This window comes from Haliaeetus albicilla, chromosome 17, assembly GCF_947461875.1.
Source record: "Haliaeetus albicilla chromosome 17, bHalAlb1.1, whole genome shotgun sequence".
Taxonomy (NCBI): Eukaryota; Metazoa; Chordata; class Aves; order Accipitriformes; family Accipitridae; genus Haliaeetus; species Haliaeetus albicilla.
The window spans coordinates 18,388,196-18,405,489 of NC_091499.1; the positions used below are offsets into that span (position 1 = coordinate 18,388,196).

Sequence of the window (17,294 nt, forward strand, 5' to 3'; positions counted from 1 at the left end):
ACAAAGCATTGTCCTTGTTTATGGCAGAATTTTGACATTCCTGTTGACACAGCGGGAAGGGGTAGGATGAGATGGCAGGTTGGAGGCTGCCCTGATTGCATTCCTGCAGAGTAACCACAAGATGGTGCCTTATAATTTCTTAGAGGGAAATTTAATTGTTACCTTTTAATAGAATTTATGTCACAATGCTCACCTATTTTTTATATGCAGCCTTTCTAAAAAATGCTAAAGGCTTGTATTCTTTCCTATTGTTTATGATACAAACATCTAATTATGTCATCTGCTTGGAAACATGTTATTAAGCAGACCTTTTTTATCTAGCCAATCTTGACAATAAATGCTCAGTCATTTGCATTTTATAATTGCTTTTGCTGGTGAATGACCTGCTCCCTGATTTTAACAGGCACTCAGAGGGCAGTGAATAAGCAAAGTTAGAAACAGAAGCCATTTAAAACAATTACTATGTCCTCCTCCTTTTGTTTATTGATGTACTTCAATGTGTTATGGGTTTATGTCCATTTCATACATTTAGTTTTCTATAGCTCATATTATTATCATAAAGGCCAGAGAAAATACTGACCTTGAAGACCATTGATATTTAGCATAATATATTAATGATTCTTAGTTTGAAAATTTATTGACCTTTCCTTCATTTTTACTTGGGGGTTTTTTTGTTGTTATTGTTTGTTTGGGTTCTTTTTACAAAGTCTTCTCTGAGATTATTTCCATTTTGATATCACCTTCACACAGTGATTAGATATTACCATAAGTGTCAGCTGTGTGGTAGAAACTATGTGTGCACTGCTGAAAACTTCAGGATGAAATTCAGAGTATTGAGTCCATGTCACCCTTGCAAATGGTCATCCTTGTACCTATCCTGGTCATGGTTTCTTCGGAGAAGGTGGCATTGGCTTGAGAAGTTATCCTGAAAGCTGGTTTTAGTAAAGTTGTGGACCCACACTTTTCCTGAGAGGCAAGGAGGGGCCAAGGGCTGCTAGGCTGAAAAAGATGTTGTGCCGTAACCATATACAGTTGACACCATGTCCTGATCATGCTTCTCTCAAATACGGTTTAACTTGTTCTTCATATGTTTACATGAAGTTAGTGTAAATGCTAACGTGAGGTTATTCGCCAGGGTCCTTCTACAATCTGTTTACACCAGGATAAATTCAATTAATTATGTCTCAGAATGCTTCTTTTTAGAATTATGGTGAGTAAAGTGCATACATGTAGCTTGTCCTATATAGAATGGTCTTACAGGAAGAAGTTAATCAGTACTGAAATATTGTGGATTCTTCTTTATCAGCAGGATATGTAGAAAGTCAGTATTTCCATCTTTGTTTTAATAGTTATCTTACCAACAGTGCAAAACAAAATTACCATGATAATTTCATATGAAAAATGAAAAGATTTTTAGGATCCCTTCTTACTTCACCCGAGTATTTTATGGTTTGGGTTTTTTTTCTGAATTTTACTAAATTAGTTTTCATTAAAGTCTTTTTCATTACTTTCTCAAAAAATGCAGTTATGTCAGTGTTATTGGAGTTCAGAGGATATTCCTAATAGTTTAATATCAAAAGCCTTTGATATTTGGGACAGTAGTTTATAATAGTTTTGGAACAACCCCAAAGTAAATCCCAGCCTAGCGATTTTTTGGGTTTTTTCCTTTCCAAGGGGAGGCAAGTTCAAAAGATTTTAAAGTTGAAAAGCCTGTTCCTCAGGCTACAACAAACAAAAGAATGTGGGCATTTTTGGTGAATCAAAGTAAAAATTTGGGATTTATATCTCAAGTAACTTTTATACAACATACAGTCAGTGATGTAGTCTGTATTGTCATGTCATATTTTGTAATGGAGTAACCTCGGAATTTTTAATGTTGGCTGGGAAAAGCAGCAGCAGCTCTGACAGCTTATAAAAGGAAATGTTTTTCCAACCTTAGCACATTGCATTCTGCAGATATGCAGTTGGAAAATTGGGAACTTCTATCATCCTGTACTCCCTTGAGCACTGTATGTGGTTGTATAGACTTGTATGGCTAATTTATGTGTATGTAAGTGTACAGATTACTTGAAGTTGAGGTATTAATTATAATTAAATGCCCTCTTGGAAGCCACCTAAGTATATATTAGAGGATATTTTATAATGGAAGGAACTGTTACAAAACCCAACAAAACAAAACAAAAACACCCAAACCAAAATCAAACCCACAAAACCCCCCAACTTTCACAGAAAAAATGATATGAAAAGACAAAAATGGAAAGTGGAAAAAAGCAATTTGACTGACTGTGGCGTTTTAAAAATAATTTGCAAACAATAAAACATTGTAAACAAGATCTCTATTTTGATTTTTGATTGCAGTTCAACTGATATCTGTTTGGTAATGAACATTGCTTTTGAGGTATTTTTAATATCTTAATTTGTATCATTCAAGAAACAAAGAACAGAAAGATTAGAAGTGTATGTAAAGCTGACCATTGCACAAATAAAAATGTAGGAATATGATTTCAGGAGGCTCACTATTGCGCCACAGATATTCAGATATTCAGATATTCGAAGATCAGTGCTTAAATTACAGGTCTGAGTTATGGAATATTTTATGTTTGACAGGAATTTAAAGTTATATAAAAAATTTTTTTAAACCTCTACATGTCATTTATTTTATAGCAAGTATAGTTCACTTCCACTCATCAGTAGAAAGAAGAAACATTCACATTATATAATTTTTGGCTCCTATAAAAAGAATATTTTCTTCATTCTTAAGGGAAAAAATGTCAGATTATAGAACATTCATGTCTTTCTAATAATTTTTCATTTTCTTCCCCTAAATATTACTTGAACATGACATGTATAAATATTTTAATATATAAATATTAAACTTTGCATTTTGAGTTAACCAGCTAAACTATAGCTAAGCGTAGTAGCAAACACAGTTCAGTTCATCTGATTTAGATTACTTTGACTTTTATATAAGCTAGCAAAGTAACAACAAGCACTTCCAGCTGCCTTCTAGACAGAGAAAATATCCTAAACTGCCAGATGAAACCATGTAATTATAGAGAAACAGATGCTAACCATTTTGATAGTATGTAGTGCAATATGACCATAATAGTTAGTGTTTCCAAAACAGTAGAAACCGTTGGCATTAAGTTAATACTAATAGTCTCTCTCTGTTCAATATGATTTGAGGCCATGCCAAATTTTATATTAAGTCTATACTATCACACTGAACTATAAAACTAATATAAATTTTTACAGTGAATAATGTCCAGTAGACTTTAGCTCAGCAAACTAAAAAAAGCTGTTTAGATACAGCTGGACTCAGGTAAAAAAGGTTGTATTTATTTTCTAAAATGTCTCTGTAAGATGTACTATTTATTTTCAAATTAAACTATATGGTATTATATACAGTATTTTAATCCAGATAGATTCATACTCCAAAGGATTAATTACATATCGTCATCACTTTCTTTCACCATGCCCAAGGATCAGCAAACCTGACCTTCCTTGGACGAACAGAGAATGAATTTAGATCTAGGATCAAAAGTGATTTAACAGGGGAATGAACTTTCACATCCAGTGGCTGAGTGCAAGATCTCAGGTGACTGATTTCAGTGCAGTCAGGATCATCTCTGCTGAAAGGCAGAGAAATACCCTGCACAGCTGTGATTGCAACATACGGAACCATTAAAATGTTGCATTGGATACGTTTCTAAATCAGATAGGCAGTACCATATATTCTGTTATTTATTTGCTCAGCAGCAGCTACATGGCTGAAGTAGTATGAATTGCTATCAGTAGTTGTTAAACACCTGGCAGTCATTTGTAGCCATTGTCCATGGACCGTAGCAATATGTTCTGGAAGAAGACCTGGACTGGTGTGACAAGCTTCACACCAGTAGAAATTATTGCCACTGACTGAAACACAGTACTTACCTCTACTGATCCAATTTGAAAACCCAGAACCAAACTTAGGAACCTTGCGAAATCTGAGACCGTGAGCCTCTTTCGCAAGAGATGAAACTGAATAATAAGGGTAGATAATATCTTCTGAATACTTCCCTCTACTTGTCCAACATAGCACCTATCTCCCTAGGGTTAAGCTGCCATCGTACCCCTATTTCAGCCAGGTACTGGAAGCACAAAATGACTGCACCATCCTGGTCTGACAAGACAGTAGGACTGTGTATCATCTACGTGCCGATGACACCACAGCCCAAATTATTTCATTATCTCCTCAGTGGCCTCATATACATGTTGAAAGGAGAGATGACAGGATGAAACCTTGTGGAATCCTGCATGAGAGAGAGCCCTCGGGGCTGATGAGCAATTGCCCTATGCCACCCTCTGGGATATCTCTGAGAGGAAAGAGTGGAACCACACAAGTGCAATCCCATCTGCCCCAGCCTAGGTCCACAGGTGAGTCAGACAAACATCATGGTCAGTGCAATGGCCAGAAAGGCTGCTGGCAAAGCTAAATGAAGCCACCTTTGGAAAAGCTTTCTGCACTGATAGGAGTTTCCCAGCAGCCACAGGAACTAGTGTAGCTGTCAGGATGCACTCAGACTGGAAACCAGGTTAAATAGTTTCAGAAGACCTTAAATGGACTCACACTTGCTTTCCAGAAGTCTCTGTCATCCACCAGAGTTCATTTTGTTTTGTCAGGAAACAAACTTTAGAATTTGAGAGTGGCTGAATTGTTTTTTTGGACAGCAATTCATAATTTATTTAAGGCAAGCTGGAATCTTTCTGTCCCACTGGGAGACACTAACAATATATGCTAGAAGTGGTCTGCAATGAGGTCCTGTATGTCACCTAAGTTCATCACATAACTCTCAAACTCAGTGAGCACTTCAGCCCATGGAAGATTATTTCAGTGTTGTCTTGTTACAGGAAGGGTCAGTCCCATCAGATTCTTGTTGATCCTCTCCATAAAATAGCTAGAAAAGTCCTTGAAACAATCAGCGTTCAATTCAGTTACAGGGTGAAGCACCTCATGCTTCACCAGGCTGTCTGGAACAACTGTACTGGTCTTGACTTTGTAGATACTATGGTGGAAGCAAAGCTTAATTTATGGAATTAAAATTTTCATTCTGCTTGATATTATTGTCTTTATTTCAGTAGGCAATGAAATCTCTCATAAATTTTTGCCTGAAAATAACTTCCTAAAATGGCTGCTCCTGCTACTTCTACCAAAAAAGCAATAATTGCTAAATCTGAAAATGAGATTATATTAGTTGTATGCTCAGCTAATTGATGTGAACTCAGTCTGCAGTGTACTTGTGCATTATACTTGCTATGGATTGAAAATGTACTACATCAGAAAAGTCTGTGGCATAATATTTTTAATGTAACCATATTATGTGTGTGTATATAGATGTATGTACATACATATGCGTACAACCTTCGATCAACAATCATGTCTAAGACTAAGTATATAACTAAGCAACCTAAAAATCTGATCATTACAAGTACACTTTAACTTCTTTTGAAATGGTAATTCTTCAACTACAATGAAATATAATTTCTCTTTTTCTGAGGTTATTTTCATTCCATTAATTGTTCACCTTGTGATCCTAAGACAACATTTTGCTAGGATTCAAGTTTCTGTCTAGGGTATTTTAAGATTGACAGGTTTTCCATACAGACATTCAAAATACTGGAGGAGTGTCACATGGAAGCAGAAACCGATTAGGAGGGAGGGTCAGGGTAGGGCTGTGCATTCATTCTCAGCGAACTTCAAGAAGATGAAAACCAGTTTGATTGATATATCCTACTAGATGCTAGAACACTGACCCATAACACAACAAGATGATGCAGGATTACTGCTCTTACTGCTTTAAGAATATTAAACAAGGCTTCAAATAATATCTGACACACCAAACTGGAAGTAATGAACTTCTGAGTAAATCTTACAGTTTTTTATTGAACGTTGATAGTCAACTTAATATTAACTGCATCAAAGGGGAAAAAATGTAAAATAGCAAGCAATTGGAAATTTTTGTATTTAAAACACATTGAATATTATTCACTTAGAATGTTAAGAGTGGTGCAGTTTGCCATTCCTGTCTTTCTGTTGCTCTTTTTAGGCTGTTAAAAGCAAAATCTATGGTGATAGTCTCATAATTCTAACAAATGCTAATATAATTTCTAATTACCTTTCTAAATTCCTATAAAGCAATATAATGAAAACAGCTTAATATTAATTAATTAGCTTTCATATTAATACATACACGCAAAGATACATTTTTTTCTCAGGCAGTAAAGCCACGCACGAGCTGTCTAAGTAGATTGTAAACAGTGGTAACATTTTGCAAAATTATCATCTTGATTCTGCATGACTTGTGAGCTGTCAGCTGTGGCAAAGAATGACAGAGATACCACTTACTTCTTTACTCTTCTTAAGGAGATGCGCTTTTTCAAAATTGCTTTGTGTTAAAAGGCTAAGAACTATGGTTCTGATTAAAATTTTCTTTTGTACACTTGAACTTAGAATTGCACTTAGAATCCCCACTTAGAATTGCAGCTCTTTTTTCTAATGTTTTGTAGTGATTTGCTGCAACAAAACAGTTGCACTTCACTGCACTATTTAGAGAACTGTATGCCTTCCTTCAACTCTTCTACTATTTGATTATATCTAAGATGACTTGGAGGCAGTATTTACTTTCTGGTAACATTTAAGAAGACAACTTACCATTTTGTAAGGGTTGGTGAAAAATCAATATTAACTGATGTTCTTGTAACAGGCCTGCAGTGTGGAAGGTAAGTTGGGAGTAAAAGGTTATTTTCCTTGAATTAAATAGAGTCTTGTAATATATACTAAAAGTGCTCAATTTCATGACGGACAACAGTTCTGAAATATAGCCTATAAGTTCTGTAAACATTTCACTGTTTTTCCCTAACAATGGTCAATTGAATTCAGGATCAAGACATTGGATTATATTTTCTAAAATCATATCTGAAAATGTCATTTGTCTGTCAAAAAAAAAGTATTCTAGAGCTGCTGCTTTTTGTCATGTCTTATTATCCAAATGTTGTATACTAACAGTGAAAGAACACAAAGTTTAACTGTACAGAAAATGGAGACTGTACACAGATTTGAGTTGAAATGAAACAAGAAAAGACTTTCTATTAAAAATACCGGATCAAACATAAAGTAATCCTTTGTAAACCTTCTTTGAACATGATTTTGCAATATGTGGGAAAACTCTTCCTTATATTTCTCAGTTAGAACCCAAAGAAGAATAAGAATCAAGGTCATGAACTTTTACATAGCCTTGAATTAATCTTTTTTAAAATACATGACTAATTCAGTGAGTGAAATTTAAAAAAAAAAAAAAAAAAAAAAAAAAAGAGATGTAATATTTCTTTTATTCAGTGCTCAGTTACCAAAATAATGGTACTGTCTGGGAGCTAATACTGTTTATTGTTTTCAGACATTCGATATTTTAAAATACATAGCATACATAAAAGACTTAGTAAATGAAGTAATTAAATCATATTTTTAATGCAATATATGCAGAGAAGTTCCCGTGAACTTAATTTATACAAAATAATTTGAAAACACAGAATGGAAGAATTTTCTAGATAAAATAACTATCTCAAAATTGTGTTAACTGCCTTTTTAAGACTGTCAGTCTTGCCAACATTTCTCATTTAATGAGTTTTCAGATCCAGGTAAGATTCTCAGATAAAATGTGTTGGCAAGTTTCTTGAGAGCTCATTTTCAGGATATTTCAGAATGTTAGCATCAAGTGCATGTACCTTCTTACCTCTGGGCTATTGATTGTAATCCTGTTCCTACTGATATTACCTAAAAATTTATACCCTTTGGTGAGTGCTTGCAGATCTTTGCAAAAGGTTTTGGTGGATTGCTGCATCTTGAAAAGGATTCACTGTGTTTTGGCTCTCTTGTTAGATGTCTTGGCAAGAAAAGACAAGGGACACAATCTTGAAAGTGATAAGTGCTAATCCACCATTTTTAAATTTGGAAGGATTTTGTTCCTCAGAATGTTTCAGTTAGGTGTTTAATTCCAGAAGTGAGAGCCATATAATGGCTGGAGGTAGTGTAGCACTGAGAGTTGCAGCATTTACTTCCTAATGGATTCCCTGTGAAATTCCTGAGTTATGTGCTAGGTTCCCCACATAGTGAAAATGCCAAGATCTGTAAGCCTTAGCAATTTAGGTTGTAAACCATTAGGGACTATTAAATTAAATCTCACCCTTTTGAAAGACTTCAGGTTTAATTTCAGATTCAGAATCATAACTACAGTTCTGATGTTAAGCAACAGCACTTTCTTAAAAAAAGAGAAAGTCTAAAAGAATTGAATATTTTCTTTCAAACCATAGCTGGATAAGAAGGAGGTACAGTTTCCTGCTTTCCACACAATGCTAAACAAAGATACCTTACGCATGAAGATCTGACATATTACAGCTCAGACCATTCAATTAATTAGAAATTTTAGCCACCTCATTCACGCAATGAAAGCCATAAATTCTGTCTTGGATGTCAACCCAGTGCACCAGAACATTTTTAAAAGGGATTGCTAATCAGTGTCCCTTGTAGAAACCACTCCAGCCAGATATGCCAGCCAGAAATGATGAATTTTGTCTTGAACTTTGGCCTCTGAAGGACTTGTGCTTGACTCTACACCAGAGAGATATATTTCCTCTGCTTTGGATTTACAACTTTAACTTTTCTTAGCTGTAGGTGGCTAAACCCTTTCTATCATAAGTCGAGTAGGTGTCATTCCTTTATTTCAAACTCAGCAGGAGAAAAGAATGTTTGAAAGGAAGAGTATCACAACCAGAGTAAGATTACCCTTTCCTTCCCACCTGCCTATTCCCTTATTCATGCAAAGGATTAGGGAAGAGGGCCTTTGTTCAGTATTTGGGGGATTCAGGTTCAGTTCTAACCCATGACTGGGACAACTCATGTTTGCGCTCTTTTGCACTAAACAGAATTTTATATGAAAATACTGAAGTCGTCACTGAAACAGGAATTAACACTGAAGCCTTTCCTCTGCCACTGTGTGCTCCGATCCCTAATTGACAGAACAGCCCATGTTCTCCCTCTCTCCCTTTCTCCTGCTCTGCCTCTGTTAACTGCTTCCATGTGAAGTGGAATAGGATCAGTGGGTGGAAACTGCCAGTGTTTTTACCTTGAAATGGTGTAATGCCTGTAGGTTACACCCCTTTGCTGAGACACTGAAGCTTAAATCTCTTCTGGCAGAAGACACTATTGAATTGATACTCTCAAATGTGTATCACATTCAGCTCTAATGCTCCAGCTGATGTTTGGCTGCACAGAAGAAAGTTGTGATGTCTGCCATGTGTCCTTCTTTAGCAGTTGCCGCTTTTTTTGAGGAACTGGATTTGTTAGGTCCTTTCAGAGCATACCTACTGGACTGACGACCTTACTCATGGGGAACCTGAGTGTGAATTCCGATGGGATCCAGGACTAAGCCAAGCACCAATGTGTTTAGCAGAACTTCTACTTACTGTTGCCAAATGACAAACCTATAAAATTTGATGTGGAAAACTGAGTGCTTTACTGCTCAGAGTGCCTTCAGCCCTGGAGGTTGGAAGTTGAATGCAGACTTTGATAAACACAGTTTCAATTTAGGTTCTCAAAGAACTAGGTGGGGTGAGGTGCTTAAATATTTTCTGGATCTAATCTCCAAACTCCGGGTTTGTATGAATAATGGAGATGTAACAGTTTACAAATAAACAGTTTACAAATAGTGGAGATGTAACAGTTTACAAATAAAGCAGAGTTCTTGATTTGGGAGATAAATTAGACAATTATATATTGACTGATAACCTACTACTAATCACACAAAATCAAAAAATGATCAGGAGATATTTACAGTAATTCTAGGTGCGCTGTCTCTTCCCTCCCCCCTCCCCCCCCAGATCATCTCTTTGGACTCGAGATTAGTTATTAAGAAAGCAGAATGCGAAGGGCTAGATCATACCTCAAATTTTCTTTGGGTGAGAGAAATTGTCAGAGGCTTGTCATAACATCTCAGGCTCTGGGATATGTTATTTAGTTAATACATTTTGCCATTAGCTGTAAAACATTTAAGTTAAAGTATATGATAAAAGTGGTTAATTCACAGACACCAAAACTGCGACTCCTCTTCCTTCCATATTTCATCCATACTCCGATTTGCACACTGAGGAGAGGCTAATTGCTCAGCACACTATTAGCAGTTGAGAATTCAGTCAGACTGAGGGAATAAGGAAGGTTTTATTTTACTTTTCAGATTTCTTGCACTGTAAAATGGAAAAAGGGCTTTGAGGATCTAGCTTTTGATGAAAACATGTTAATAAACCTTTTTTCTGATAATACGCTCTTCATAAAGATCAATGAAACTGAATATTTTGGGCAAAACTCCACAAATGATAGTCAGCAGTGGAAGAAGTGTTTAGATACAGAAGATATTAAAAATAATGGAGTAGATTTTAGTTTTCAGTAATGGATATGCATTTTAACAGTATTTAAACATTAATTCAGGTAAACTTCCTATACTAAGACTTGTTTTGTTGAGGAACAGGTATTTAAATCATATGGAAATGAAATTATTATTTTGAAATATGGGCAAGGAGATTTTACTGAATACCTAATATACATGTTACATTCAGATGCTATCCTGTAAGGCTTACCTATGTTAACAGAACATCTGTTTGAAATATTTTTATGTATTATCTGTATTCGTAGTTAGTAGCTGCCAGATGAATAATTGTAGAGACAAGGTGATTTTTTCACTGAGTCATCACAGTTTGATAAGTCATTTTAATTATTATGTGATGCATATTTAAAAGACAGCAATTTGTTATGAGCTCCAGGCTGAGACAAGGCAAACTTACAGGACTGACAAGGCTGTGCCAATAGAGTGAGACTCTACTTCTAGACATTGCAGCAAGACATTTCTTATAGATGTTTTTTCTTCTTCCTCTATTTCCCTCTGTAGAGGTCCTTCTGTAGTGCCATGGTAGAGGAGCTAAGGATGTCTCTGAAGTGTCAGCGTCGATTAAAACACAAGCCACAGGCCCCCGTTATTGTGAAAACAGAAGAAGTAATCAACATGCACACGTTTAACGACAGAAGGTTGCCGGGTAAAGAAACCATGGCATAGAGCTGGGAAGCCAAATACCCCAAGCACAAACTGTCGTCTTTTTTCCAAACAAACTTGCGAGAATGTTTCCTGTGGAAATATGCAACCTGTGCAAAATAAAATGAGTTACCTCATGCCGCTGTGTCTATGAACTAGAGACTCTGTGATCTCAGCAGTTGCAATGGCCAGACTCGAATCACAAGCATCATGGATCAACCAAGTTATGCGGGGTTACACTGTTCGTCATGGGTTTCCACCATTCTGAATGAATGAATGTTCCATGTGAGTTTTGTGGCTGGTTTCAAATGCAGTCTCAGTGAGAAATTACAGGTTCCTTTTGAAGTTCAACAGTTGCCAGGAGATGGAGAATAAATGTCCAAGATGATACTAACCACGGAAGGAGTCTAGTAAAAGTAATATCTCAAAACTGTAGTGGAACTAGAAACCATATGTTCTTCTGAACTTCCAAGCATAGAAGAGTTGGTAACTGCTGGTAGACTGAAACTACCATCTGGACAGGCGATATGAGCTTCCTGGATGGGAGAAATGTTAAAGTGAAGAAACATGAATCCCATGAGTAGAAGGATAAATATGAGGATGCTCACCTGCTTATGGGACTGTCTGTGTCACTGAACTAAGTAATTAAATAATAATTAAAAAAAAATCAGTAACTTAAATTTACCTGGGCTGGAACTTTGATCTAAAAAAAACAACAAAAAAAATCCATAATTTTGACCCAATTTTTAGATGAATGAAAGTTTCCTTAGTACAAAGGAATGTATCTTACAACCTTTAGATATAAGCAATTACTTTTTTTCTTTAATTGTGAAAAGAGGGAGGGGGGTGGGAAGCCGTGTATTTCACACATAGAGGGCTTGCATTTTAGCCTGGAGGGATTTTGAAACCCTTGTTCCTGCTACTAATTGAACTCAATGGAGCCTGTGCAATTCTCGCTAATATTGGAAGTGGGATGGGTCACCTAAAAGAAGTGAATGTGGAGAACTTTAAGGAGGACTGCATTTTTCAATACAGTCACAGTACTAAATGAACAAAATTCTTGAGCAGTTTTTTTTTTTTCCAAAAAAAAAATGTTCAGGTTTATTTGTGGAAATGCAAGATTTCTATGAAAATAGTTTTTGTATGGAAATTTTTGTAATACTTTTTATCAACAAAATAAGAACATGTGTTTCTGTCAGGGGTGTGATGCCAAGCATGAATGGTAGTGCGTGTGCACCACCAACGTTTGGTGAAAACTATTTTTATCAAGAAAAAGGAATCTTAGAAGAGACATATTTTCAAGTTAGATAATATAAAAAATAGGTGCACTACCATCACTGCTTACCATGCTACACCCCTGGTTTCCACTAGGCTGATAACATGCTGTCATGAACAATTGTGTGTAAATGGTAAAAGACACAGACCTCTTGACCACATTGTGATAACAGTTTAAGTGCACTCAGTTTGCTGTTTGAATCCAATGCACAAAATTAAAAAAAAAAAAAAAAAGCATTAAAATTATGTCAGTTTTAGTTGTTTTGTTTTTGCCGTGTGATTTGAGCAACTTATGTACAGTACTTTGTGTCAGTACTGGTACTTAGTCTCAGCTTAGTGCCCTATCCTGCTGCCTCTTGCCACTAAACATGTGGCCAGAGAGTTTGCTGGGATTTCTGAGAGAAGCCAGTACAGCACATTGTGATAAGTTTTTGCAGGATCTGGCTCTTAGCTAATTTATATGTCCTGCCTGTGGTGAGTTCCTGGACATAACATTTTGAAATAGTGCCCTACAGATGCTGAGTCTTGCACCTCCGTCTACTGTAAATTTATTTGTATCTCAACAAAAAATGTATAGGGTGGGCTATGTAGGAATGCTATATCAATCAAAAAAGATTATGAAGATGGTCTTTATATGGAAAATAATTAATTTGACTAATTTTAAAAAACCCTTTTAAATTATCATAGATAATCAGTCATTGGCGAGTAATGAGGTTATTTCTTTACTGGGGCTTAGTTTAATCTTATCATCAACTTTCTAGCACAGGAATAAAAGATATTTCATTCAAATTGTAGAAATTGTATTATGAAATGTGGGGGGGAAGGGGAGGTTTGTGTCTACTACCCGGTTCTCATAAATCTTCATAGAGACTGAGCTGGCCATTTCCATTGTCAACAGGGACTGAGAAAGCAAATTTCCTTATATTTGTGAGAGTTTCACCCCCATTTATGTGATAACAAAGAACAGATTATCTTTGTCTGAAGTATAAACAAGATAAAAACACCTTCAGCAAAGATTCTGAAAATGAGTATACTTACATAATACATATTTAAGTTAATTCTTTAAAATACAAAGGGGAAGAAAGTAATTGTCGTACAACACAATGAAAACTCCTAATTATGATGGTTTGGAATGGAAAAAAAAAATTGGCTATTGCATTTGATTGATGATTTACAATAAAATTTGTAAAATCATGTAATAAAATGCTGTATTATATTCAAACAAACCTTTCTTTTCTCCATTAAGGGTGTTGAAATAAGCAGGATTCCATTCTCACCTTGATGCACATGACTAATTCTCATTAAGCTTTATGTGAGCCGAAGTGTGAATGCAGAATATGTACCAAATGTTTTATTGGGTCAAAGTCCCCCAAGGAACAAAAATCCTAACACAGAAGTAGTGTGGCTTAATTAAGATTTCCGTGAGAATTTCAGCCTTCCATTATTAAGGGAAATATGCAAAGTAACTGGAGATTTGTATTTAAGATCAAGACTAGAAATGCATGGCTCCACAGATGCATAGTAGGATAATGGCTTTTTTTTAAAAATCGTACACTAATTCATAGTTACTTTGTTGTGCATTAGTAATTATTTCTGTATTTTTCACAGAAAATGAACACATTTAAGGAAAAATGACTAATAAAGAGTTGACCCCCAAAGTAGTAGAAAATACTACTGGTAGTTTTCTACTCCAGAAAGCTCAACGGTTCATTTTCCCTTCACTGTTGTGAAGGAAATCCTCAATTCTGAAGAAAACTTCCTCATTTTGAAAGGCCTCTGAATGGCTAGTCCCAAATTCCCAAATTCTCATGTAGTATAAATTTCTATAGGGTCATTAAAATCAATGGAACTATACCAGCTAAAATGAAGTGAGTGTCTGGCCCATGAAGATTCAGACTCTGTACATAACTGCTTTATGTGGTTTCATATATTAGCTCAATTAGTCTGTTGATTTCCCAGGACAGTATGATGGTTGCTTCTCTGAATGACCTTGAATGTCACTCTAGAGAAGACTTTTAAAGCAGTTATAACTCAGTTATATGGTGCTACCTGGTGGATGACAATTGGAGGTAAAAATGGAACAGGACTTGTTTTGTTTTGTTTTGTTTGTGTGTGTGTGTGTGTTACTGTATCTGTTTTAAGGAAGATAGAGGTCTATAGTCTTTAAGGATCTCAAGACACACAATTTTGATCTTCAGGTTGCCTCAGCATGGTCATATAGCAATAGATAACTACGTGGCTATTACAGAATAAATGACAAAAACCCCTTTAGCTTATTGATAAATGTCATTTGTGAAGGAGTGGTAGTGAAAATTCTGAGCCAAATAGTTGGAGGAAATCAAGATATATGTGGTGCTTTATAATAAATGAGTATTTGGCTGATTATAGACATCAGCAGGCAATTTCATAGTATTCTCCTATTACATAAACACAAATACAAACACATCCAGGAAGTATCTGCAAGTTTTGTATGAGATATTACTTTCTGAAGTTTCTATCTATCTCAATTTTCAGTTGAAGAATTCAGTATAGGTTTGACAGAACCTTTTCTTTCATGTTTATATTACTTGAGGGTCTGTGCATTAATCCTTCCTGGTTTCATCCATAGAGTCTTCCAAGAAACCAAAATAACTCTGTTTAGCCCTATTACACTAACTAATTAATATTTCAGAATGAAAAAGACATAATTTATGAAGAAAACCTCCCCACCAAAGCCTCAAATAGAAGTAGGAGAAATGCCCTGATATTCTACAAAATCAAAATGTTTTCAGGGAAAAAGGGTCATGAGCAGAGATAACGGCATACTAAGAGGTAAAAGATAATGCTATAAAATATTTTTTATTATTATTATTATTATAAGGATATTAGAAAAATATTTAAAGTACTTTAGACACAACTTCACTTAGTTGCCAAATACATTAGTCTCCAAATACATCAACAATCACAAAATATGATTGCAATGCTGACTACTTTGAAAGCAGCGTCAATACTCCTACTTCAGAGGAACCAAGATTTTGTCCAATACATCCCCAAATTGTGTACTGATACAATATTAAAGGCAAAATACAATACCAGCCTGCGTTTAGGTGTACAGGAGCAATTGTGCTTTTTGTCATATTTTCAAAGGCGTGTAAGAAAAGAAAGGGTCGCTGAGGTTGATTCATCTGACATCCAAGATCATCGCTTTCCAACCTCAAATATGTTAGTGTCCTGTTCCCTTCCAGTCTTGCCTCTTTGCCTTCCTACAAGCACCTCTTACACTTTCAAATTTATTTTCAAACCCCTTTTCTTCTGGCTTTCCTATAAAATGTAGTTCTAATTAAAAATAAGGTTACTGAAGAACCTCATCTCCCCAGTTTGTATCCACCAAGACAAACACACTAGCTTTTCATGTGACTGTAATCTAATTGTCCTTCTTTTCATTTACTACCCCTCTCTGTCCCCTGCCTGTGTTAACTTCTCCTGTTGTTCTTGTACTTGCCTAGACTGTAAGCTCTTAGGGGGCAGGGAATCTGTCTTTGATTTGTTCTATGTAGCACCATGAACTATGGAGCTATATAAATAATAAAAAAAGTAGATCTTCTTAAATGATGTTTGAAGTGATAGTGATCTGATTGACTGCCAGTCTAGTAATATATTGTTTTAGCTCATTGCCTGAAATCCTAATTACTACAGCAATAGAATAATCGAAAAATAAAAATAATAAAACCAACCCAAAGGAGCTATCACAATGACTCATCTTACTGGAGATTTCCCTACATGGCTGGGTTATAGGCGTATAGAACATCATGGTCACATAGCATCTATAAAGGTTTTAATACGAAATCAGCTACACTGAAAATGGAAAATGCAGATTAACATATAAAAAGAAGGTTTATATGCAGGACGAGCTTTGCGAAAGAGAACTTTTAATTGGTTTAAGCTTGGAAAAGCTATGATTAAGCAATTTGTTAAGTTGAACACCAGGTACCTTGCCTTCCTTCATTGTATCTGCCTGCTTAGATGAACAAGCCTCTCATTGTCAAAATCTATGCCAATCCTATTTCATGAATTATTTTATGGACATAATTAGAAATTTTCTATGAAAGATAATTCTAATTAAAAACTAAATAAATACTTCCTCTTGGTCCTATCCAACACTAGCTTTCTATGAGTGCTGGAATGAAAGAATTATGGGAATTTGAGAAAAATGCTACCTAGATAAATAAAAGGAAACAACTGATGAATCTTGAGAACAAACATATCAGCTTTCTCTTTTACCTTTTTCTTCTTCAAGGAATGCCACTCTGTAATGATGATCTTTATTTTTCTGAACATTGAAGTGTACACTGGAAATTATACATAGATGTATCTTTCAGGAATTCTCAGAGCCAAGAGAATGCCTTTCTTTCCTTGCCATACAATGTATGCATACTTTTTACAGCTACTTAGGAGATCTAGCAGGAGCTAAAAATAATGGAAGAATCTTAGAGTTCCTTCTTTGCCATGACTGTAGGAGTTTTTCTCGGAGGAAATAAGATACTTAGTCTTACATTAAATTTACCTGAAAAATTATATGAAAACACAGAAGATGACTGATAAATGTTTGAGCTGTTGTTAATGTTCCTTGGGCTACATCATCCAGCACAGAACAAATTCATAGTGATTTGGTTTTGAAGGTACAAGTTCAAACCCTATGATGGATTTATGCCAAAGGTTTTCTCTTGCAGGTCTCCCATAAGTAGGCTCTGGCTGTTAAGCCCAGGGAATGGAAAGCAATGTAATGCAGTGATGGTAACCATATAATTCTCTTTATGCTTTAACCATGCTAACTGGCTGGGCCATGTACACTCAGGTAGATCAATAGGAATTTCCTATGTGTATATCTGCTAAGTCATTCTATACGTTAATGTCTATGTTAAAAAT

General features: G+C 35.5%; 1 protein-coding gene across 3 annotated transcripts in view; it reads left to right on the forward strand.

Moving 5' to 3' along the window:
• GRIK2 (glutamate ionotropic receptor kainate type subunit 2) overlaps positions 1 to 15,981 on the forward strand; it is a 421,417-nt gene extending 405,436 nt beyond the window's left edge. For 2 of the 3 annotated variants that reach the window (XM_069804941.1, XM_069804944.1), the window contains one exon: positions 10,974 to 15,981. In XM_069804941.1, the coding sequence (XP_069661042.1) occupies positions 10,974 to 11,138 (165 nt within the window). In that variant the 3' untranslated portion in view covers positions 11,139 to 15,981. Of the gene's footprint in view, positions 1 to 4,238; positions 4,690 to 10,973 lie in introns of those variants that run through there. The other variant, XM_069804945.1, reaches the window with a different exon arrangement.
• The last annotated feature ends 1,313 nt before the right edge of the window (positions 15,982 to 17,294 follow it).